At 48.3% G+C, this 24,578-nt stretch overlaps 1 protein-coding gene across 1 annotated transcript in view; it reads left to right on the forward strand.

Moving 5' to 3' along the window:
* LOC138249546 (gamma-aminobutyric acid receptor subunit rho-3-like) overlaps positions 1 to 24,578 on the forward strand; it is a 1,472,352-nt gene that overhangs the window by 1,228,031 nt on the left and 219,743 nt on the right. The window contains exon 5 of the mRNA XM_069203495.1: positions 12,033 to 12,115. Coding sequence (XP_069059596.1) covers positions 12,033 to 12,115 — 83 coding nt within the window. The remainder of the gene's footprint in view (positions 1 to 12,032; positions 12,116 to 24,578) is intronic.

Here is a 24,578-nt window from a genome sequence, read left to right on the forward strand (position 1 = left end):
AGACAGAGACCAGGTGCTTGGCTCAAGGTGGTTGCAACCTTTTCTGTCCCTGAGGCTCTGATTAGGAGGCCAGTCAACTAGACCTTGGAGTCACTCTTGGGGCCCTGGGTTTAAGATGCAGGTCCAGTTCTTTTACTCAGGAAGCAGGGTAGAATGACAACAGAGTAGCAGTCCTTCTTGCAGAGCAGCACAGAAGTAATTATGTGTCTTCCATATGTCCCAAGCTGTCTGAAGAGTTGGGACTGAGGGTCCATTATTTATACCTGGTACCCACTTTAGAGTAGAAGGTTCTGGAGGTTTGCACCCCCTGAGGTGTTGGGTATATCGTACCTCCCTGCCGTGGCCCCCAACGTGCCTAGAGTCATAATAAACTAGTGTCAAACCCTTTGGGAGTGTGTTTAGGCAGAGCCTTTGTGATGTGCAAGGGTAGTATGTGACAGCTCCTCCCCCACATCAAGTCAGAGATGCCCATTCTACCAACAGCTATGCTGCTTTGTCTCACTGTCAGGGAGAAATGCACAAAGAGCAACTGCCAGCTACACTCATGTGACCCAGGAAACAAGCTGCAGGCACCAACTGGTTGAGACAAGAAAATGTCAACTTTTTAAAAGTGACATTTTCAGAATTGTTACTTAAAATCCTACTTTACCATTAAAGAGGGTTTAAAATTACAATTCTTCAGACACCAACTCGATATTCCTACCTGACCCCAATTGAAAGTTATCATTACCAGGAAATGTAAAAGTTAAAAGCACAGGACTTTTTAAGTACTCTGCATCCTGCCCAATGGGCTGTTTAGGGCCTAACTATGAGTGATCTATATGTATTAAAAATGAAGGTTTAGGACTGTGAAGAGGTTTATCTTGCCAGGTTGAAATAGCAGGTTAAACTGCACACACAGGCTACATTGGAAGGTCCGAAACATGTTTTCAAGGCTACTTAGGTTGGCAGCTTTAGTGCTGCATGCCCACTAGAAGCTTTTAATTTAACGGCCCTGGATACACATAATAAATATCACCTTACTAGGGACCTACAGTAAATGTGCCAATCTTACTGTGTTTTAAGGAGAGAGCACAAGCACTTTAGCACTGGTTAGTAGTGGTAAAGCGTGCAAAATCTTAAAAAGCCAACATGATTCAGAAAACAGGAGAGTAAAGGCAAAACGTTTGGAGATGACCCAGCAGAAAGGGCCAAGTCCAACAATCTTCAACAATTGTATCATTTAAGTATTCAGAGATCAAAAGATTGTTAGGTGGCCTAGTGAACTTCAGCATACAGCTGGCAAAATAATTCTCTACCGCCTTATTGGCTCCTGAGGTCTTGTTTACCGTGAGCTGCAAGTACAGAACTTTAACTTGAATCCCCTTTCACTAACATTGGACTCTCTTTGAGTGGAAGTAATAATGCAATTGTAATAAGAGGACTTTTGTCTTTCTCTTGTTGGCCTTGTAAAAAGGTCAGGAAGCAAGGTTGTTTTAAGTGAACGTGACATTCCTTTATAAACTGTATTCTCAGAAATAAGGGAGGTAACATATTCATTTCCCATCCCTTTTGATAATTTAATTACTACTGTGGGTTTGCCTTTAAAGAATTCCCAAATCTACCAGTTAGGCCATTTGATCGTAGGGCTTATGCCAAAACAGTTTTAGACCTAGATCATGTCTGTCTCATCATAAGGGCCTGAATCAATTAAGATTAAACAACCTACAAGATTATTTGATAGAGAAACACAAATAGAATTTCACCATGTAGGGTGCTATTCTTAAAAAGTCTTCTTCCTTTCTGGACCTTGCCCTCACCAATCTGCCTGTGGATCCCTTATAAAACCAATGACCCAGTACATGACACCTTCCGCAAACCATTTGTGTCCAAAACACTGGCATATATTGGAGACTTGATGGATGCTATTAACACGCTTGAGGGTCTCCAGTTCAATGAAAAACAGGAGTATTTGGTGACCTTAGACATCGAGTCATTACACACAAATGTTCTCCTAGACATCCCCACCGATTTCCTGACAGCATTGGCAATGTTATGTCTTAAGAACATGTTTTTGAATTTATAGAATACCTATACCTACAAACAAAAGGAGTGGCAATGGGATACTGCTTCACCCCAGAAGTAGCAAATTTAGTAATGAATTGCTTTGAGGAATGATGGGTTTACAATAACACAAACCCATATAACAGCAATATTAAACACCGGTTGAGATATATTGACAATATCTTTATGATATGGAGAGGTGACATGTATACCCTTGCAAGATTTGTAGAATGACTCAATTGCAGGACTGCTGATCTCAAATTCACAATGTGCAGAAACAACAAAAAAAATAACTCTTTATATCTTTGGATAAAGGTAAAGGAAGACACCCTCATGGTAAGCTTGTATTACAAACCCACAGACAGGAACACACTACTAAATTTTTCTAGTGGACATCCCTGTAGTTTGAAAGAAAATTTTCCACACAAACAGTTCCTCCATATCTGGAGGAACTATTCCGGAAAGAATGATTATTTTGAGAATGCCAATAACCTGGTGAAAAAAACTGACAGATAGAAGATACCCCTAGAAATTAGTCAAAGCAGCTTCCAAACGTGCATGGTGCACACCCACAGAAACCCTGCTTACTCTTAAAAATTGACCAGTGTTATCACTTACAATACAAAAGCAAATATAGGAAAGAAATCTATAGAAGAAAAAACTGGAAAATACTGGCACCTTTGCAAATTCCTAAACCTATGTTCTCATTTCCTAAAAGCACGGAAATTTCGAGGGCACCTGGTCAAGGCAGCGCCACCAGGACAGAAAAAGAAGGATCTTAGAGATATGTTACACCTGCCTCCAGTGACTGAGCACTGTAAATGTAGCAAATGCGCAGCCTGCCAGATTACCAACAGCTCACAGTCTATTACTATTAATGGGAAAATACATCAACAGAGGAGTTTTTCCAGTTGTAACATAAGAAATACTGCACACTGCATACACTGCCCATGTGAGTTAACCTACATAGGGGAAACCACCCAGACTGTAAAGGCAAGCATACTCCAGCACCGATCAAGGATTCAATGCGGCAAGGTAGGTGCCCCACTGGTTGGACACTATTAAAAAGGACTGTCACACAGAGAATTAAATATCATGGTCTATATTATGTGTAGTTGAAAAAAACGTAAAACAACGATATAGGGGTAACTCCCAGGGCTTAATTTGAGCCGGTAGTTTCCGGTGTGGGGCATCAGCACTTATTTTTCAGCCTGAAGCGTTTACTTCGAACCAAAGACATGGGAAAGACAGAGGAAGAGAAAAACTAAAAAGCATCACAAAGGGAGAAAGCAAAAAGCTGCAAGAGTGAGCTGAAGGGGCAAGGAGTGGCTCTGAATGGATTAAAGAGGCCCGAGATGGCTTCAGGATTACGCTACCTCAGTATTCTGTGGTCCCACATTTAATTGCAGCAGCTGCGTGTTTCAGAGGAGAGTTTTGGGCACAAGAATGTGCTTTATTTACAAATGAATCACTGGTTTTGCCTCAACATACGTCAAACCGCTTAGAAGCTAGAATGATTGAAAAATTTGATACAGCCATCAATGGCTTGAATGACCTGGATGAAATGTGGGCTCCTATCCAATGAGTTCTCTATTTTACAGGTTAATTTTACCACAGGAGAAACATTCTATTCTTGAGCCTAAGCACTTGGCCTAGGCACCGTGCCCTAAATAAATATGGCTAGCATTGGTCAATCCTTTCAATTATATGGTGTTCTGCATGCTCATTCTACGTTTAGAGCTTTAGGATGATGTTCTTGCACCACATGGTAATTTCTAACACTGCACATGCAATGTGCTGGCATTTATATGTTTCCTTACATGTGTTTTCATTTGTGGCTCTGTAATACAATTACTTTTTCCACTTATGACGCAGTAATACAAGTGATTGTAAACTTGTTCAAGACATACAAGACCGTTCATTAAATACTTGACCGCCAGGGTTAATGTGGCGGTATCGCAGCCAACAGGCTGGCAGTGTATATTGCCTTATTATGAGTGTGGCGTGTTGGCCACTGCCAACCTGTCACATCTCCACTCCACTCACCTTTAATGGTTCGGCTGCTGGTCCAGAGAGCGCTGTGTTGTTGATTTGGTTGGTGGGGTAATCCTTCATCAAATGGACAAGGAGACAAGCACAGCAGGGCAATCAAGGGTGCAATCTGGGTATTGGATCCAGCCGCCTTTAGTTTACTATGGCATGGGAAAGGGGGTATGAATTGGTATGAATTATTACCGGGATTGAACAGGTGGATGGTCAGGGGGCAGTGTTCTGACATTTTGGTGATCCATTTAGGTGAAAACAATTTAGTAACAAGGAAGGGACTTCAGCTGATGAAGGATATGAAGAAGGATCTTTGGGAAATCCTGCGTCTTTGGTCAGGTTGCCATGTAGTATGGACAGCCTTTGTGCAATGTCGGGTGTGGAGGGGGGCGCAGAGGCCTGGGGCTATTGAAAGGGCGAGGAAGAAAATAAATAAAGAAATTAAAAGCTTTGCCAGGGCCAAGGGGATCACAGTCTTTCTAGGATTGGCCTATGCAGAATCTGAACATCTCCCCCATAGGGGTGGTACCTAAGAAAGAGCAGGGACAGTTTTGCTTGATCCAGCATTGGTCCTGGCCAGAAGGGCATTCGATCAATGATTCCATTCTTGATGAGCAAGCCTAGGTTACATATGCATCAGTAAATGTGGCATTTCAATTGATGGAGCAGGTCGGACAGGGGGCCCTAATGGCGAAGAGTGACATTAAGTCGGCTTTCCGTTTGTTGCTGGTACACCCTGACGACTTTGAGCTATTGGGCATTCAATTTGAGGGTGCCTGGTATGTGGATAAGGCACTACCAGTTGGTTGCTCCATATCGTGCGCATTGTTTCAAATGCTTTAGTACATTCTTGCCATGGGTCTTTACCACAGGGTCAGGGCACAGCTTAATAACTCACTATTTACATAACTTCTTCATGGTGGGTCAGCCCAACTCGTTGCATTGTCAGAGGACTTTGGAGGCATTTCAGTTTATCATGAGAGACCTTGGGATTCCTCTGGCCCCCCCAAAAAACGGTGGGCCCTAGTGCAACTCTCATTCTTGGGGATTGAAATTGAGTCAGTGAGGATGGAAGCTCGCCTGCCAGGTGACAAGAGAGAGGCAATGTTGACATTATTGGATGACATGTTAAGGAGCCATAAGGTGACAGTGCAGGATATTCAGGTCTTGCTTGGACACTGGAACATCGCCTGCAGGAAGATGTAGGCGGGGCAGACTTTCTATAGATGACTGAGGTTGGCCTTGGTGGGGGATGTTTGCCACACCATCATGTGCATTTGACAGCTGAAGTGAAGGAGGACCTCAGGATGTGGAGACATTACTTAGTGGCATTTAATGGAATTCCTCTAAAGTCTTGGGAGGAGTGGGATGCGCAGATATTTTTCTGATATAGCAGAGGTGGTTTTGGCTTGTACTGCGAGGGTAGGTGGTGTGCGGTGAAGTGGCCAAGGGAATGGAAACAGTGGGTGGGGGGGAGGAGTTTTGCATTCCTCAAATTATTCCTGCTGGTGGTGGCACTAATGCTTTGGGGGCCCACAAAAAAGTGCTTTTCAGAATTGACAACATGTCAATTGTGCGTGTGGTCAGTCGACAGTCTGCAAGAGATCAGCAGGTGGCCAGGTTGCTCAGGGTACTTGTGCTGTTGTGTTTCTGACATGGTATTGCATTCAGGGGGAGGCATGTTCCTGGAGTGGACAATGGCATTGCAGATGCTTTGTCTCGTTCACAGTGGGAGCAGTTCCTTAGGCTGTCCACAGATATCGAGCTCACGAAAGTGCTGATACCTCCAAACTTGTGGACCATAGACGACAAAGGATGCTGCAGCTGGTGATGAACTAATTGGAGGTCTCCACATGGCGAGCTTATTCACAAGCTTGGAGGGAATTTTTGCAGAATAGTGCATGTAGGCGACAGCAGGACTGGGAGACAACAGAGGAAGGGCCAACCCAGGGTTACGATAGCAGGAAAGCTCTTTTGGGGGTACCCCCCTTCTGCCGGTGAGTTTGGGAACAGGATGCTTGAGGGGTGGACTAGGAAGGTGGGCCAGAAGGCAAGGGTGAGAAAACCAGTCAGTAAAAATGCTGTTGGCGATGGTGCCTTCGTTGGAGTCCCTATGCTTCAACGGCACAGAGGTGATTTTGTTTAGCACACTGATGGTCTGGATGTTTTTTTGTGCATTTAGGGTCTCAGAACTCCTGGGAGGCAAGGATAGATGGGCTCTTCGGTGGAGGGAGGTCCACTTTGGGGAAGGGTGGCTGTATGGATCTGGCTTTCCAAGTCAAAAACGTTTCATAGAATGTGGGGTAACTGTTCCGCTCCAGTCATACCCAGTGAGGACCTTATGTCCTGTAGAGTGGGCAAGGCGACTATTCACTAGACAGTGTGTGTCCCGATACAGTCTTTATACATGAGGACCAAAAACCAATGACTGCATACCAATTGCTTTTTGTCCTTCGAGGGGCAGTAAAAGCTCTGGGCCTTGATCCCGCAGACTTTGGCACCCACTCTTTTCAGATTGGCTTAGCCACAAAAGCAGGTCGGAGGGGTTGAAGTAAGGAGCGCATAATGAAGGCAAAGAGGTGGGTTTCAGACTGTGTGCAGCCCTAAGTGCGCTCGGGAAAGGAGGACTTCTAGTTATTTTGTTTGGTGATTGTGTTGTTTTTATCCTTTAATGGTTCGGCTGCTGGTCCAGAGAGCGCTGTGTTGTTGATTTGGTTGGTGGGGTAATCCTTCATCAAATGGACAAGGAGACAAGCACAGCAGGGCAATCAAGGGTGCAATCTGGGTATTGGATCCAGCCGCCTTTAGTTTACTATGGTATGGGAAAGGGGGTATGAATTGGTATGCATTATTACCGGGATTGAACGGGTGGATGGTCAGGGGTCCATTTAGTTGAAAACAATTTAGTAACAAGGAAGGGACTTCAGCTGATGAAGCATATGAAGAAGGATCTTTGGGAAATCCTGCGTCTTTGGTCAGGTTGCCATGTAGTATGGACAGCCTTTGTGCCATGTCGGGTGTGGAGGGGGGCGCAGAGGCCTGGGGCTATTGAAAGGGCGAGGAAGAAAATTAATAAAGAAATTAAAAGCTTTGCCAGGGCCAAGGGGATCACAGTTTTAGAGCATACGTACCTTCGTTTGGATGATGATGTGTTTTTCAGGGAAGATGGCGTCCATCTGTCTTTCATGGACATGGAGTTGTATCTGTTACACATCAGGGATTGTTTGCATAGTTTGTTTGGGATTAGTGTCCGGTGAGGAGAAGGGCAGAAAAAGCCTTGCAGTTTCTTTCTGGGTGCTAGGGATAGGGTTCAATCTACTTTCTTTGCAGAGTTTTAGGCTTTAAAGCAGCAGCCCAGATAAAAGGAGAAGGTTAGACTGGCCTGCATCTGGACAAGCTAGGTTGTTCAATGTTCAGCTTGAAGTTATGCTAGTTACCGTTCCAAAGTTATTAGCAGATTAAAGGAGTTTTAAGTCAGCAACCACACAGTCATAATACAATGTTCAGGATTGCAAGCAGGGAAGCAAGGGGAGGGGAGGGTAGAGGTGGGAGGAGCATTATAGTTATATGATTGTATAGTGAGGTCCAGTGGAGATTAGGGGGTAGCCGACCCTAGGGAGGTCTCTCCCCTTGGATCTTTGGGGTAATGGAACAGCCCGGAGGCTGCTTGGACTACATTGGGCTATCTGTGCCATGGCGGGAACAGGGGATACATAGCCCGACATTTTATACTCCCAGCCACCATTATATTGAGGTGACACAGTTGCTGGTAGAGGAGCAGAGTACCCTCAAAATGTTTCTCTCCACACTCCCGTCCATAAGGTTGGAGGAATTTAGGGTTTATGTTGTTGATCATTTGTTAGGTTGATTTTCTTGCAGACAGGTGCATCAGGGGCTTTTAATGTATATTTGCAGTCGCTAGGAGGCAGGGACAGGGTCCAGTTGACTTTATTTGCAGAGTTTTAGGTTTTGAAGCATCAGCCCAGATAAAAGGAGAAGGGTAGACTGGCCTGTGTCTGGACGAGCCAGGTTGTTCAATGTTCAGCTTGAAGTGATGCTAGTTACAGTTGCAGAGTTCTTGGCAGATTAAAGGAGTTTTAAGTCAGCAACCACGCAGTTATAATACGAAGTTCAGGATTGCAAGTCGGGAAACGGGGGGAGGGTAGGACAAGGGTGGATGGAGCATTATAGGTATATGATTGTATAGTAAGGTTGTTAGTTTTGTGAAGGCAAAGGCCTAGGTTGTCTTATTCCTAGGTTTACCTGTCTTCAATAAAGCAGCCTTTTTCACACACAGCACTGTCGGTCTGGTCTGCCCCCCCTTATCCCCCAATGGAACTCATAGTATTTCCTTCACTACAGCTGACTGGATGAAGTCACAGCGCCAGAAGGATAAGCAATTTGCCTGGCTTTTTCATGGTCTCATTGCATGGCACTTTTCTCTAGCGGGTGATTTCATTTTTCCGAGCACTTAGTTTTGTGATCCTAGCCTTTTGATTCAGAATGTGTTTTTGCGTTACAGTATCTTAAAGGACCCTTCAATGACAAAAATTACCCCAGGGACGATTATTTTCCTTATCAGATCAAGTAATTAGTTTGTCCATGTTTTTTCCATCACAGAGTGTTTTTTTCCACCACAGTTTGTATGACGCATGCAGTTGTGCAACAAGACGTCTTCTACACATGCCCAGGAGAGTTACAGAGCCCCCACTACACTGTAGTATGCAAAGCACAAACCCGTGGTGACAGTGTGGACACTTTGGTATGTTTTCCTTCACACTTATCGGCAGAGAAACGAAAAAATGTTATCCCTGTTTTTTTTCCCGGTTCCTTGTTTTTATTGGGCATCTACACAGTTGTTTGGTTTTTTGGACAGGTGCAATATATGTTGAGTGCTTACATGACCAGCTTGTGCGCGGTCTGATTATACATATATTGCCTTTAATATGGACCTCGAATGGACTGCATCCTTCCTCACTGGCAGAACCCAAAGAGTCCGCCTCCCCCATACCAATCTAAAGCCTCCAACATCATCTGCGGCGTACCCCAGGGCTAATCCCTCAGCCCAACGCTGTTCAACATCTACATGGCCCCCTCACACAAGTGGCCCGGCAGCACAACCTCAACATCATCTCCTACGCTGATGACACCCAACTCATCCTCTCCCTCACCAAGGACCCGCACACCGCCAAAACCAACCTCCACGAGGGACTAAAAGCCATCGCCGACTGGATGAGAGACAGCCGGCTAAAACTGAACTCGGACAAAACAGAGGTCCTCATCCTTGGGGGCACCCCCTCCGTCTGGGACAACTCATGGTGGCCGTCCACGCTGGGTCCCCCACCGACACCCACCGACAGCGCACGAAACCTCGGCTTCACCCTTGACTCCTCTCTCTCCATGTCAAAGCAGGTCAGCGCCATCTCCTCCGCTTGCTACAACACCCTCTGCATGCTTCACAGAATTTACAAATGGATCCCAACAGAAACAAGAAAAACAGTAACCCAGGCCCTCGTCAGCAACAGACTCGACTACGGCAAAGCCCTCTACACCGGTATCTCATCCAAACTCCTCCAACGCATCCAAAACGCCTCCGCCCGACTCATCCTCAACATCCCTCGCCACTGCCACATCACCCCCCTCCTAAGAGACCTTCACTGGCTCCCCATCAACAAGAGGATCACTTTCAAGCTCCTCACACAAGGCACTCCACAACAACGGACCATCATACCTGAACAACAGACTCAGCTTCTACACCCCCACCCGACATCTCCGCTCCGCTAACCTCGTCCTTGCCTCCGTCCCCTGCATCCGATGCAAATCTTTGGGGGCAGATCATTCTCGTACCTCGCAGCCAAGACCTGGAACACCCTCCCGCCGGATCTACGACAGACCCAGGACCTCCTTTCCTTCAGAAAAGTAGCTGTACCCCCCAGCGCCTTAAAACCCTCACGGGTATGTAGTGCGCTTTACAAATTAACTGATTGATTGATTGATAATAAGGTCACGTTTTCCATTCTGTCCTGAAGAGGCCTGGAATACAGGGACAAAATGTGTCAACAGTTTTCTTGGAGGAGCCACCCAGATGCTAAATCGGAGTAAAGGGCATTTTAAGGCACTTTTCCTGGCAGAGCCACACAGATCCTAAAACGGAGTTGAGAGCATTTTAATGGGACATATACCTGCTTTAGATAATAGAGGACGGTTTTGTCCCGCATGTGATTTTGTCCCCCAGGACTGCCTGCCACAAGGACTGCATTAAGAAAACAAGGATGCAGCCACATATAAAATAAGTGGAAGACTACACAAAAATGTAGCTCAGTTTTTTAATTGAATGTTGTCCATTTAATTTGTATTTTATATTTGCGTTTGTGATGTACAATTAATGTATGTTATGCTCGTAATGTATAAAACATTCTCAACACTATATGTTTGCACTATTTAATATTTATATATTAAATATAAGCACCTTTGAAATAGTTGGGATTAAGTATGTGGAGTATTAATTTCCTGAAATGTTTTTGCTAAAGATCTTTCTTATATACGCCTGTAAGCAATTAATATTCACTTATATGGCCTAATTTGAACCACTTGTTTTCCACTAATTACCTCTTCAGATATATAGAACTCACCAACCCCCCCCAGTCAGCACGTCAGCATGTTTATCGTGGTAATGTGCTGCTGACACCCTGCCTTGACACACAGTCCCATATTTATACTTTTTGACGCAAACCAGCGCCAGTGCTGGTTTGTGCAAATTTTTTTACCACCTGCTAACGCCATTCCTACGCGCCAGGCGGGCGCCTTATTTATGCCCAGAAGACTTCTGTCCCCTAGGCATGGCCATTGGGCACAGTGGCATGTAGGGGGCCCCAAATTAGGCCCCCCCATGCCACTTTAAAAAAAGAAAAAATCATACTTACCTCTACTTACCTGTACTTACCTGGGATGGGTCCCCCCATCCATGGGTGTCCTCCAGGGGTGGGGCAGGGTAGCAGGGGGTGTCCCTGGGGGCAGGGAAGGGCACCTCTGGACTGCTTCCATGGTCAGATACCATGAAAGTGAGCTCACAGGTCCCTTAACGCCTGCCCTCACCCAGGCGTTAAAAACCGGCACACATCAGGCTGTGCGCCGTTTTTTAAGGCCCGCCCCCTCCTGTGCGTCAAAATGACGCGGGAGTATAAATAAGGCGCACAGGCCTTATAGTCATTTTTTGGACGGGAACGCCTACCTTACATGTCATTAACGCAAGGTGGTTTCCCGTATCCAAAAAATGGCGCACACAGAGGATTTTTGACTTCTGTGGGTTCGGAGGTCATAGTATAAATATGGGGCAAGGTTTGCGCCGAATGTGCGTCAAACATTTTGACGCACATTCGGCGCAAACGGAGTATAAATATGCCCCCTAAAGTTAAATAGAGATAGTGCGCCTAGTTAAAAAGGGCAAGCAACCAATGAGATGTCTGTGATCCTTTGCTCAGCTCCAGTTAACTGCTTACTGCTCACTGTTCCACGAATTTAAATGAGCAAGTGCAGAGACGTTTGTTTCGGATCAGTAAAAGGAGCAACTTTGTGCATGGCAACTACCTTTAAATCCAGCCCATGAAGGCACTTAAGTGAAACAACCACAGACAGTCTTACACTCGTATGTTTTTAATATACTTATGAATATATGCTATGTTTTTATTTTTATTGGGGGTATGCTCCGAATAATTGACCTTATATTACTGTATATTTGCTGTGTTTGGTTCTTTAATGTCTGTATATATGTTATGATTGTGGAATTTCAGTTCAGTCTTTGATCGCCTTTCGATATATCGTTTGAAACTACGGAGGATAGATTGTTTAAATCGATACATTAAATGTATCAAACCAGATCTACAAAGCGGTTTGTGGTTTGCTTTGCTAACGTTTTCTATATTTGAACGTTCTGGTCCTTTTTACAGGATAACCGTTTCTGCCCTGTGCTTCATGGATTTTAGCAGGTTTCCTCTGGACACACAGAACTGCTCACTTGAATTAGAAAGCTGTAAGTAGAAATATTCAAATATTAACTTCTTCTTTTGTATTACTACCATTGCTCATGTATTTGTTACGTGTATTTAGCTAAAAGGCAATACGCATCCTGGAAGAGAAGGGAGCAAAATCCGTCTGTTTTCACAGAACATTTCTGTGTTTTCTATGAAAAACAAGGTATACAAACTAAAGATAAACTGTTAAACTATTGCTAAATATAGCTTTAGCATTAAAAGAGGAACATCTAATGTGTAGCATTATTTTCCCATTGCTTTGAAAGGTTCTCCTTATGCCCGGTTAACAGGTACCCCACTCCCCTGAACTATGGCAGCATTTGAAGAAAGGAAATCTACCAGCTCTGATGTTGGTAACAAAACAAGTAAAATGAACTATTTTCACCAGCTCATAGTTACATTTGCAAAGGTAGGCCTCCCACAAACATTACATAATAAAGATAACCTCTATTATTTCGTTTACCTGTACGTTCTACTCTAGACCACTTACTTTGTAATTCTTATATCTTAATTTGCCTTTCACAATTTGTCATGTAGGTATTCCACGTTTTTGAAATACTGGGTTAGACAGCAGGACATTGCATACAAATATCAACAACATATGTAGATTGCACTCACATATAGGTAAGAATATGTTCCTAGGGGACCTACTTTAACTCTTATTTCAGCGACCCAGGAGTATAAATATCAGTTAAAAAATAGAACAAGACAGGTTCATGCTCCTGAAAGAAAAGATCTGTGGAATACACTATCAAAGTGCTCAAACGTGATGGCTAAATTAAGGGTTTTCAGGAATTTTAATAACCGTCACATAGCATCCCTTCTATCATTTACACAAGCTAGAGTGTGTTCAAGGCAGGGAACTTGCATCTCCCACGCGTGTCTGACATGGGTGTTTCATTGTACCAAGGTATGCCAGGAGTAGAAAGCCACAGGCTTTAACAGTCATTTAATTCTGTGAGTCATGGAGAAGAAAAACTAGAACGATTAACCAATATTCAGTGTGTTTGACCCATATTTACCAATTGATATGATCTGATTATAAATTGCACCTCTGGACGATTCTATATACTATTTGTAAAACTAATTAGAAATTTCAGCCAGCTCAAAATAAAATTTCTTTGGATTGTGCACACAGAAATCAGTGGCGGCCCGTCCTTTAGGGCGGAGGGGCCACGCCCCCCCACCCCATGAAGAGTGTCTGTCAGGCTGACCTTTGTTCAGCCTGACAGACACTCTTCATGTTCAGGTCAGGCAGCCAGGAACAGACATGCGCGATTTGCGCAGACTCCTGGCTGCCTGAGCTGAACTTTCCTGGGCTGAGGAGATTACAACCCTTATGGGCGTGACCTCCTCGGCCCAGCAAAGGTGCCTCGAGGCCCTCCCATGGGTGACGAGGAAAGCGTCACCCATTGACACTCTCCCTGGGCGCTTCAGGTTTAAGCCCTGAAGTGCCCAGGGCGAGTGTCAATCAGTGACACTTCGTCACAGAGTGGGGTGGGGTCAGCAGTCTCACTGACCCCATCGCCACTCTGTGACGAGGCTGGAACTTCTGCCTTCCCTCATTGGCTGACCTCAGGTCAGCCAGTGAGGGAAGGCAGCAGTCCCAACCCTCCTGGGACCCGGAGGCTAAAGGTAAGTGTGTGTGTGTGTGTATGTATGTGTGTTATGTTATGTTTTACATTGAATGTTTGGTGCGCGCGTGCATGTTTGAGTGTTATGAGTGTTGTTAATGGATGTGAGTGCGTGCGTGTGTGAGTGAAAGAATGAATGTGTGTGATCTTGTAAAATGAATGTTTGGTGCGTGTGTGTATGTTTGAATGGAATGAGTGTTGTTAATGGATGAGCGTGCGTGCATGTCTGTGTGTGAAAGAATGAGCCTGTGTGTGTGTGTGTTTGTGTGTGTGTCCCGCCCGCCCCCCTCCCAAAGCTGCCGGCCGCCACTGACAGAAATGTTAATGTATGAAACTTCCAGTGAGCAATTTTGGATGTTACTTGATGTTCTTCTTAATCCGATTATTGCCCACACACTTAACCATTTTTAAAGAAATGCGGCCCGTATTTATACTTTTTTTGCGCCGCATTTGTGTAGTTTTTTTACGCAAAAACGGCGCAAACTTGCAAAATACCATTGTATTTTGTAGGTTTGCACCGTTTTGCGTCAAAAAGCGGCGCAAATGCGGCGCTAAAAAAAGTATAAATACGGCCCTAAGTATCCTCATATTTACACATTTATAATTTATGATGAATGCATGATGCTGTCCATGCATTGGTTTGGCATAATGAGTCACTGTTAGACCTGTCAGCCTTAGGGTGGCTTTCCCCCAAACATTTTGCCTTACTCCTCCATGTTTGCATGATCTTGTTTTTGTTGTCCTGCAATGCCACCAGGGCAAGTACATCAATGCTACCAGTGACCCTGCAGCACTGATTGTGCTACCTAATTTAGCAGCCTTTAAACATGTCTCAGGCCTGCCATTGCAGCCTGTGTGTGTGCAGTTCTAAACTGCCATTTTCACATGGCAAATAAACATTTTGCCAGTTATAAACCTTTCTTTTTAACACACATGGATCACCCCTAGGGTAGGCCCTAAATAGCCCATAGAGCGGGTGCAGTGTATTTAAAAAGTTGGACATGTACATTTAACTTTTACATGTCCTTGTAGTGAAAACTCTTTAATTTGTTTTTCACTACTGCAAGGCCTACCACCCCTATAGAAGAACAATTGGTTACCTTATTACATTTAATAAGTGCTAACTTTCCATTGGTAGCAAGTAGAAATGTAGCGTTTTGAGTCTGAAGAACTGTAATTCAAAAAAAACTCTTTAATGGAAAAGTCAGTCTTTGGAACATAATTCTGAAAATGCGACATTTGGAAAGTTGGCATTTTCTTGTCCCAACCATTTGGTGCCTGCAGTCTGTATAATGGGTCCCATTATTACGAGTGGCTGGCAGTTGGACTTTGTGTATTAGTCCCAGACAGTGAGGCAAAGGGGAACAGGTGTCAGCAGGAATGGCTATCTCTGACTTGATGAGGAGGAGGAGCGGTCATTTACAACACTTGCACATCACAACACCTCGACCTGCGCACACTCACAAAGGGTTTGACACTAATCTATTGTGACTGCAGAGGACCTGAAGCCAGGGCAGGGAGGCAGGAAAACCCAAACACTTCTGGGGGAGGAAACCTCCAGAAACTTCTTGTTATTCAAAGTGGACACCATGTATAAATAATGGATGCCCAGACCCAACTCTTCAGTACATTTCCGGACCTGTGGAAGACTGCTGTGCTGCTCTGCAAGAAGGATTGCTACTTTGTTGCCTTTCTGCCTGAGTGAAAGGCCTGGACCTGCATCTTGTTTCCACAGCTACCTGAGTGACTCCAAGGGCTAGTTTGCTGGCCTCCTGATCATGGTCTCAGAGACAGAAAAGGCTCCAACCACCTTGAACCCATCAATTGGACTCTGTCTGCTGCAAGTCCTAACGCCCCCGCCACCCCCCCAATTGCTAAGTGGTGCCACCCGAGTCCTTCACCTTTGGAAGTAGGTCTGAAGCTGCTCTGCCAGCCCGGCTGTGCTCCTGTGGGCAGAACCGATGCAGCGCGAGCCATTTCCTTGCAGTTCCGTTTCAGAACTGCCACAGCATGACACATCTCTGATGCTGTACTTCGCATCACAGGCTGAAGTCACCACTCTACAAGGCACCTTCAGTGCAAGACTTCATATCACAAGCTCCTTCTTTACCACATCCTTGACAGCGATGCAGGACTCCACATCGCAGCCTCACAACTAGTCGGAAACCGCCACTGTACAACACATCTTTGATGCAGGATCTCATAACATTCCACAACCAGGATTCAAGGTACTTTGTTCAGTGGGCCTAATTTTGTCTCTCTGGCTGGCCCATGCTCCATTGCGATCAGCCTGAAGTTGTGACTTTGTCCTGGTTCGGCAGGTGCATCTAGCCACAGTTGGCGCCTTGTGTTTCTAGACACTATTGTTACTTCAAACTGTGAAATTGCATATCCCCGGTTCTACTGATTGGATTTTTCTCATTGTGGTCTCAAATATTTTTTTTAATTATACTCTATTTCTCTAAATTGCTGTGGGATTCTTCTTGTGTTGTGTTTTCACTTTATGACTGTTTGAACTGCTGCATAAACACTTTACACACTGCCTGTAAGGTAAGCCTGACTGCTTTTGTGCCAAGCTACCAGAGGGTTGAGGACAGGTTAATTTGGAGTTTGCTTGTGTCTCACCCTGACAAAGATTGTGATTGCTGCTTGAGTAGGGTTTCATCCCCCCTTAACCTGTAACCTAATTTCCTACAGCCCACCAGAAAATCATTGAGGACTCATAAAACAAAAAATAGTAGATAAGGATTGCCCAAAAAAGGCCACGAGTAGAACAAAGAAATTCTGATCTGTTTTGGGAACGATGCAGTGTGTATCCCTTCCTAAGTTAGCCATCCCACAGGCAGGGGAGTAACACATTCCCCTACATCCCCTGACGAACAGAGGGGCCCCCAATTCTTCAGGATTGGGGGCATTCAGGCCAAGACCAATGAATACCTGTTACTTATGCCTCTCTCCTGCAGAATTGTGGCTCATGGGCTTCTTGTCACAATCTGTTGGGGGTGTCGTCAATTTATGGTACATCATTGGCCCCAGACACCCATTCTTGATTGACCTACATTATCTTCAAGACATGCAGAATCACATGTATGGTATTAAAAGCCGAAGCCCCTGCTCATTTGGCCACAACATTAACCACAGCGGGAGGTTGACACAATGCAAGGCACTTTGTAAATCTGCAAATGGTGTATGGGCTAAAATTCAATCAAAAATGTGGTTCACACTATGTCGGAATTGAAAAAGAAAGTTTATTAAAAAAAGCCTGTCCCTTTGCACCAACATTTTTCAATCTTTGTAGAGCAGATCTAGTTGTCATTTTGAAAAGAGCTTCAAATCCCATGCCAGTGATTTTTGAACAACAAAACACTTTGTTCTTGATTACAAGAACCCCGGTGTCGAATGCGATCATTATCGCACGCAATAAAATCCAACACCTCTGTGTACAGAATTTTTTGGGTAATATAATTATCATCTATTTCAAGTTGTGCTCCAAAAATAAATGGGGCTTCACAAGCAAATGTTGGTGCCCCCAGCACCATAATCTGTATTTCCCAAGATTTACCTGACACTTCCCCCGGTTAAATCTCAGCAGGTTTACCCTGTCAAAATTGATTCAGTTAATATATTTTTGGCATATGAGATCCACACATCTCATAATACCGATATGTGCAGAAACAGAAGTTCGCACATATACAGGAATTTGCCGGAAGACGCATAATTGAAGTCTAAATGTACCCTGAACATGTGCCCAGGTAACAATTTGACCTTACTCCTGTTGTCTGATAGTGATTTTTGATGCATTAAACGGCTATAATGATGAAAGAATTCTAGCCTTTAAGAAATGTAATAAATCAAACTAATAGTGGTCAGGAAAATGAGTCTTTTAAATTTCATACTGGGATTTGAGCTTTTGAGATCATTACAAGTGATCAAAATCTTAGCATCTGTGTTACTCTTAGTTGGCTATCAGAAAAGCAATAACAGAATGATGCCTAACAAAAATTATTTAGAAAAAATAATTAATGTAATAAATGAAATGACCGTTTGGAGGCTATTTAAGCAATATTGCCCGTTCCTGCAAGCAATGAAGACATTTCATTACTGCCCACACCCGAACTGCAGGCAGGGGTCCATCATGAGTGGAGGGTAATTAATACCCTGTTTACACACGACTGACTGGGCTTCTTCGTTTCATTTTGCTGAGAGAGAAGTCCAGTCAACCTAATAAAGTTGAAATGTGTTTGTTCCCATTCTTCAACTTTTTTGGCTACTTGGGTTTCTTTAATGGATGGAAATTGAAAGGGAGCAGCCAATATATCTCTAATGCCACTTACATTTTAAAACATTACAGCATGTCATGTTGACATGTACAGGAGTGAAGGTTTTTGGGGGGCTAATAGCCTTTTTACCTTGAGGGCTGTAAAGCCAGCTGCAAATTCATATACTAGGCCATACATGTATGAGTGATACCAATTATTTATTTGTATATCGTACAGAAGAGGTACATGGCATGCCACGGAGCTAAGGAGTCTCGTGCCTCATTGCCGATCCCCTTTCCCCGAATGAGAGTCCAAGGGGGTCATTCCAACCCTGGCGGTCGGTGTTGAAGCGGCGGCCAACCCGCCAACAGGCAGGCGGTCCAAAAAATGGAATTCTGACCTTGGCGGAAACCGCCAACAGAGACCGCCACTTTAATACTCTGACCGCCACGGCGGGACAAACAAACAGCGCGGCGGTCACCGCCAACAGACAGGCGGCAGACAATGTACCGCCCACCCTATCACAACTCACCAATCCGCCACCTTTTCCGGGGCGGGAGCCCCGCCGATAAAAACACGGCGGAAACAGACTACGAACGGGAAAACGCTCACCTCTACACACTCCACGAGGAATCTGGACAGCATGGAACCCGAACTACACATCCTACCAGCAATTGTCTACCTGCTCCTCTACCAGGAGCACGAACGCTGGCGCAGAAGACATCGGTGAGTACTGCACCTACGACACAGGGGAGGGGGGAGGAGAAAAGATTACGGGCACACACATACGCGACCGCCCCCCCCCCAACTACCTACACACCAATGCAGAGCAACAACTCAGAGTGACACCCCCCGAACCCCCCAGAAGAATGCAAAGACAAAAAAATATGATATCTAAATCCAAATATATTGTAAGGCTAAGTAAATAAGTAATTCGAACATCCTATAATTATATACACATATGTAAATTGTCCCGTCAAAATTGGCTTACAGTCATCGTACGTGGGCCAATGGTCCTCAACACATGGGCAAAGCCCACACAGGAGACCCGAATCCATTGGAGAGAACACTGCAGGGGCATCAGATAGGAAAACTACAGGCACCTCAGGGGGAAGGGAAGGGGGGGCACCTCAGCCAGATGAGTCCACGACGCTAGATCCACGAGGGGCCTCCATGGTCACTGTTCAATCCTGGGGAGTGCAAAGCCACAGTCTCTCAAGTCTCTGCAGTGGGTGGTTTGCCCACCGCTTTATCCTGGGGAGTGCAAAGCCACAGTCTCACAAGTCTCTACAGTGGGTGGCCTGCCCACTGTGCCATCCTGGGGAGTGCAAAGCCACAGTCTCTCAAGTCTCACAAGTGGGTGGCCTACCCACTGTGCCCTCCTGGGGAGTGCAAAGCCACAGTCTCTCAAGTCTCTGCAGTGGGTGGCCTGCCCACCGCTTTATCCTGGGGAGTGCAAAGCCACAGTCTCACAAGTCTCTACAGTGTGTGGCCTGCCCACTGTGCCATCCTGGGGAGTGCAAAGCCACAGTCTCTCAAGTCTCTGCAGTGGGTGGCCTGGCCACCGCTTTATCCTGGGGAGTGCAAAGCCACAGTCTCTCAAGTCTCTACAGTGGGTGGCCTGCCCACTGTGCCATCCTGGGGAGTGCAAAGCCACAGTCTCTCAAGTGGATGACAGACTCCACTGGTACTGGAGGAGTCTTGGTGCCCAGAGTGTATCGTGCAGCCCTGCCCGACACTGATCAGGGCCTGCCCCTTCTGCCAATGGGCCAGCAGTGCTTGAGATGAAGGGCCCAGCGGAGCGGTGCTTGAGATGAAGGGCCCAGCGGAGCGGTGCAGAGACGGCGGTGCCCAGCGGAGCGGTGCTTGAGAGGAAGGGCCCAGCAGAGCGGTGCTTGAGATGAAGGGCCCAGCGGAGCGGTGCTTGAGATGAAGGGCCCAGCGGAGCGGTGCAGAGACGGCGGTGCCCAGCGGAGCGGTGCGTGAGAGGAAGGGCCCAGCGGAGCGGTGCTTGAGATGAAGGGCCCAGCGGAGCGGTGCTTGAGATGAAGGGCCCAGCGGAGCGGTGCTTGAGATGAAGGACCCAGCGGAGCGGTGCTTGAGAGGAAGGGCCCAGCGGAGCGGTGCTTGAGAGGAAGGGCCCAGCGGAGCGGTGCTTGAGAGGAAGGGCCCAGCGGAGCGGTGCTTGAGAGGAAGGGCCCAGCGGAGCGGTGCTTGAGAGGAAGGGCCCAGCGGAGCGGTGCTTGAGATGAAGGGCCCAGCGGAGCGGTGCTTGAGATGAAGGGCCCAGCGGAGCGGTGCTTGAGAGGAAGGGCCCAGCGGAGCGGTGCTTGAGAGGAAGGGCCCAGCGGAGCGGTGCTTGAGATGAAGGGCCCAGCGGAGCGGTGCAGAGACGGCGGTGCCCAGTGGAGCGGTGCAGAGACGGCGGTGCCCAGCAGAGCGGTGCTTGAGATGAAGGGCCCAGCGGAGCGGTGCTTGAGATGAAGGGCCCAGCGGAGCGGTGCTTGAGATGAAGGGCCCAGCGGAGCGGTGCTTGAGATGAAGGGCCCAGCGGAGCGGTGCTTGAGGGGAAGGGCCCAGCGGAGCGGTGCTTGAGGGGAAGGGCCCAGCGGAGCGGTGCTTGAGAGGAAGGGGCCCAGCGGAACGGTGCTTGAGATGAAGGGCCCAGCGGAACGGTGCTTGAGATGAAGGGCCCAGCGGAGCGGTGCAGAGATGGCGGTGCCCAGCGGAGCGGTGCGTGAGAGGAACGGCCCAGCGGAGCGGTGCTTGAGATGAAGGGCCCAGGGGAGCGGTGCTTGAGATGAAGGGCCCAGCGGAGCGGTGCTTGAGAGGAAGGGCCCAGCGGAACGGTGCTTGAGATGAAGGGCCCAGCGGAGCGGTGCTTGAGATGAAGGGCCCAGCGGAGCGGTGCAGAGACGGCGGTGCCCAGCGGAGCGGTGCAGAGACGGCGGTGCCCAGCGGAGCGGTGCTTGAGATGAAGGGCCCAGCGGAGCGGTGCTTGAGATGAAGGGCCCAGCGGAGCTGTGCTTGAGATGAAGGGCCCAGCGGAGCGGTGCTTGAGGGGAAGGGCCCAGCGGAGCGGTGCTTGAGAGGAAGGGCCCAGCGAAACGGTGCTTGAGATGAAGGGCCCAGCGGAGCGGTGCTTGAGATGAAGGGCCCAGCGGAGCAGTGCAGAGACGGCGGTGCCCAGCGGAGCGGTGCGTGAGAGGAACGGCCCAGCGGAGCGGTGCTTGAGATGAAGGGCCCAGGGGAGCGGTGCTTGAGATGAAGGGCCCAGCGGAGCGGTGCTTGAGATGAAGGGCCCAGCGGAGCGGTGCTTGAGATGAAGGGCTCGGCGGAGCGGTGCAGAGACGGCGGTGCCCTGTTCAACGGTGCAGCTCTTGAAGGGCCCTGTTCAGCGGTGCAGGTCTTGAAGGGCCCTGTTCAGCGGTTCTTGAGACGGCGGTGCCCTGTTCAGCGGTTCTTGTCTTGAAGGGCCCTGTTCAGCTGTTCTTGTCTTGAAGGGTCCTGTTCAGCGGTGCAGCTCTTGAAGGGCCCTGTTCAGCGGTGCAGGTCTTGAAGGGCCCTGTTCAGCGGTGCAGGTCTTGAAGGGCCCTGTTCAGCGGTTCTTGAGATGGCGGTGCCCTGTTCAGCGGTTCTTGAGACGGCGGTGCCCTGTTCAGCGGTTCTTGTCTTGAAGGGCCCTGTTCAGCGGTTCTTGTCTTGAAGGGCCCTGTTCAGCGGTGCAGCTCTTGAAGGGCCCTGTTCAGCGGTGCAGGTCTTGAAGGGCCCTGTTCAGCAGTTCTTGAGATGGCGGTGCCCTGTTCAGCGGTTCTTGTCTTGAAGGGCCCTGTTCAGCGGTTCTTGTCTTGAAGGGCCCTGTTCAGCAGTTCTTGTCTTGAAGGGCCCTGTTCAGCGGTTCTTCACATGTGTCTCCAGGGCACCAGATCCGGATAATAGATGGTGTTCACTCGCCATCCGACTTTTCGCTTGCGGGGCCCTCCTGTGCTGGTGTCCCGTGCCCGTGGGTGTCCTCCTTCACCCCAGGAATGGGGCTGGTTGGGCCCTCCTGGGCTGCTCGCCTGCTGCCGGACTGGTCAGCCGTGCTGCCCTTACCATCCTTCCGTGAGTCTCTGTGGCCCTTGCCTCCCTTTGTAGATGTGCCAGGTGGCACCCCACTTCCTGACGGTGCCAGGGTGGTGGCTTTGGTGGCTTTGGAGGCTACCTTCTCTGTCCTATCGCACTGGGCCTTCCCTTTTTTAGATTTTTTCCCAGGGGGTGGGCTGGCTGTCCCTTTGCTGCTGGCCGATGTGGCTGCCCTCGAAGGTGGTGGACTCCAATATCCCTGGACTATGGTCCTTGTAGGTCCAGGGGTTGTGGTGGCTGAGGTGCTGATTGGACTTTTACGAGATGGAGGGGGTTGGGTCAGGTAATGGAAAGAGGTTAATTTTTGAGAGGAAAAACTTTTTAGGAGCAATGGGAAGGGTAGGTGCAGTGGGTATGGGAGTGGAGGAAGAGGATGTGGTTGTAGGAGAGTCAAGTGTGCTGTCTTTGGGTGCAGGTGCTTGTGACGGAGGCTGTCGTGAGGTGGATGGCTGTTGGGTGGGTGGCTGCCTGCGTTTGTGTGGTTTGGATGAGGGGGTGACAGACACAGTGGGAGAGGACACAGGGGACGTGTAAATGGCAGTGGGGGTGGTGACTGCACGTGTGCGGAGTGTTCTGGTGGGTGTGCTGTTGATGGACGTAGTGGATGATGATGTTGTGCATGCAAGTGTGAGTGGAGACGTCACAGGGAGGGAGGAGGGAGACGAGGAGGAGGGGGACACAGAGGAGGCAGTGGCTGTTGGCATGTCTGCATGTGGCTGTTGCTTGTGTGAATGCTTGTGGAATGTGTGGTGCTTATGTCTGGATGAGCTGACCTTGGGTGTTGAGGTGTGTGCAGGCTGGTCTGTAGGTGTGTCTGGGATAGGCAGAGGAACAGGGGAGTGGGACTGGGTGGAGGGAGGCTGGAGACAGGGACAATGGCTGCCGTCAGTGCTGAGGCCAGAGCGTTGAACGATCGCTGATGGGCAGCCTGACCCGAATGAATGCCCTCCAGGTATGCATTGCTCCGATGCACCACCCTTTCCACCCCCTGGATGGCATTCAAAAGGGTAGACTGCCCAACAATGAGCGTCCGGAGGAGGTCAATGACCTCCTCACTGAGGGCAGCAGGGGTAACTGGGGCAGGGCCTGAGGTGCCTGGGGCGAAGGAGATGCCCGCCTTGGTGTGCGAGCGGGCACGGGGCGAACGCTGAGGGGCTGCTTGGAGGGCGGAGCTGGTGCGCTGGGTGGCGGCTGTACCTGTTGTTGCGATGGGCACGGATGTTGCCGCCACCACAAGGGAGCTCCCTTCCGAGGACGTGTCGGTGTCGCTGATGTCTCCACGTGTCCCCGTTGTGAAGCCCCCCTCGCCCTCCGTCTCACTGGTGAAATCAGAGTCCGTTGCATGGCCCTCCGGGGCCATGTGAGATGCAGCTCCCTCGTGCTCCAATGCCACTTCTCCTCCGCCAGATGATGCTAATGCACACATGAACAGGAAGAGCAGACAAAAAAAGGGGGAGGGAGAAATAAAGACATGTTGAGTGCATGCATTGGCAACACAGTTGGCGGAGAGGACAGACACAGAAGCCCCCTGCACTACGCCGCGCACTTGGGGTACACTACTCAATCAGTGAGCCTTGGCCTACAAGCCAATGGACGACAACTGCACACATAGGTGACACAGGGCCATGGATAGCTATACTTGGCACCCTACAGAGGTGGGGGGCGGGGGCACAGGGCCATGCCTTACGGAGGGGCCTAGCCTACAGAAAGCGCCCTGGCCTACGGATACCCACATCCCTCCTCCCCCACCCAGACACCTCCACTGCGCACTAAGATAGCAGAATGTGCTTGTACTCACCCCCTTGTGTCTGCTGTGTTGTCCTCACGCGCCCATCCAAATCTGGGTAGGCCACCACCAGGATCCGGGACATCAGGGGGGTCAATTGAAGACTGGCACCCCTCCTACGTTGGGAGGCCATCCCCAGCAGAGCCTCTGCGGTCTTTCTGCTCCCGTGGTGGATGTCCTCCCACCTCTTGCGGCAGTGGGTGCCCCATCTCTTGTGGACCCCCAGGGTCCGGACGTCCTTGGTGATGGCACGCCAAATGTCTATTTTCTGATGGGCGCTGACCTATGTGACACGTACAGGGAGAGAAAATAAAATATCAACATTTTCTGCATGCTCGATGTGAGTGGCCCCCCCTCCCCACCCTTGCCATGTGGCACATGCTCTCATCTGTTGTTTGATGCATGCCTCATTCGCTCCCCTCCGCACCGTCGTTCTTTCACCCCACTCAACCCAGGCATTGGCCACAAAGCATGGTCCCAGTGTACTCACCTGTTGGTCTGGAGGACCGTAGAGTAGCTTATACTGGGGGAGGACCCCATCCACGAGTTTCTCCAATTCTTCAGAAGTGAAGGCAGGGGCCCTTTCCCCAGTCGCAGCAGCCATTGTCTCTTCCAGACCGAGGTCACAGCAGCACTTGCAGTATAGGTCCTCTCCTGT

This window comes from Pleurodeles waltl, chromosome 8 (assembly GCF_031143425.1).
Source record: "Pleurodeles waltl isolate 20211129_DDA chromosome 8, aPleWal1.hap1.20221129, whole genome shotgun sequence".
NCBI classification, from domain to species: domain Eukaryota; kingdom Metazoa; phylum Chordata; class Amphibia; order Caudata; family Salamandridae; genus Pleurodeles; species Pleurodeles waltl.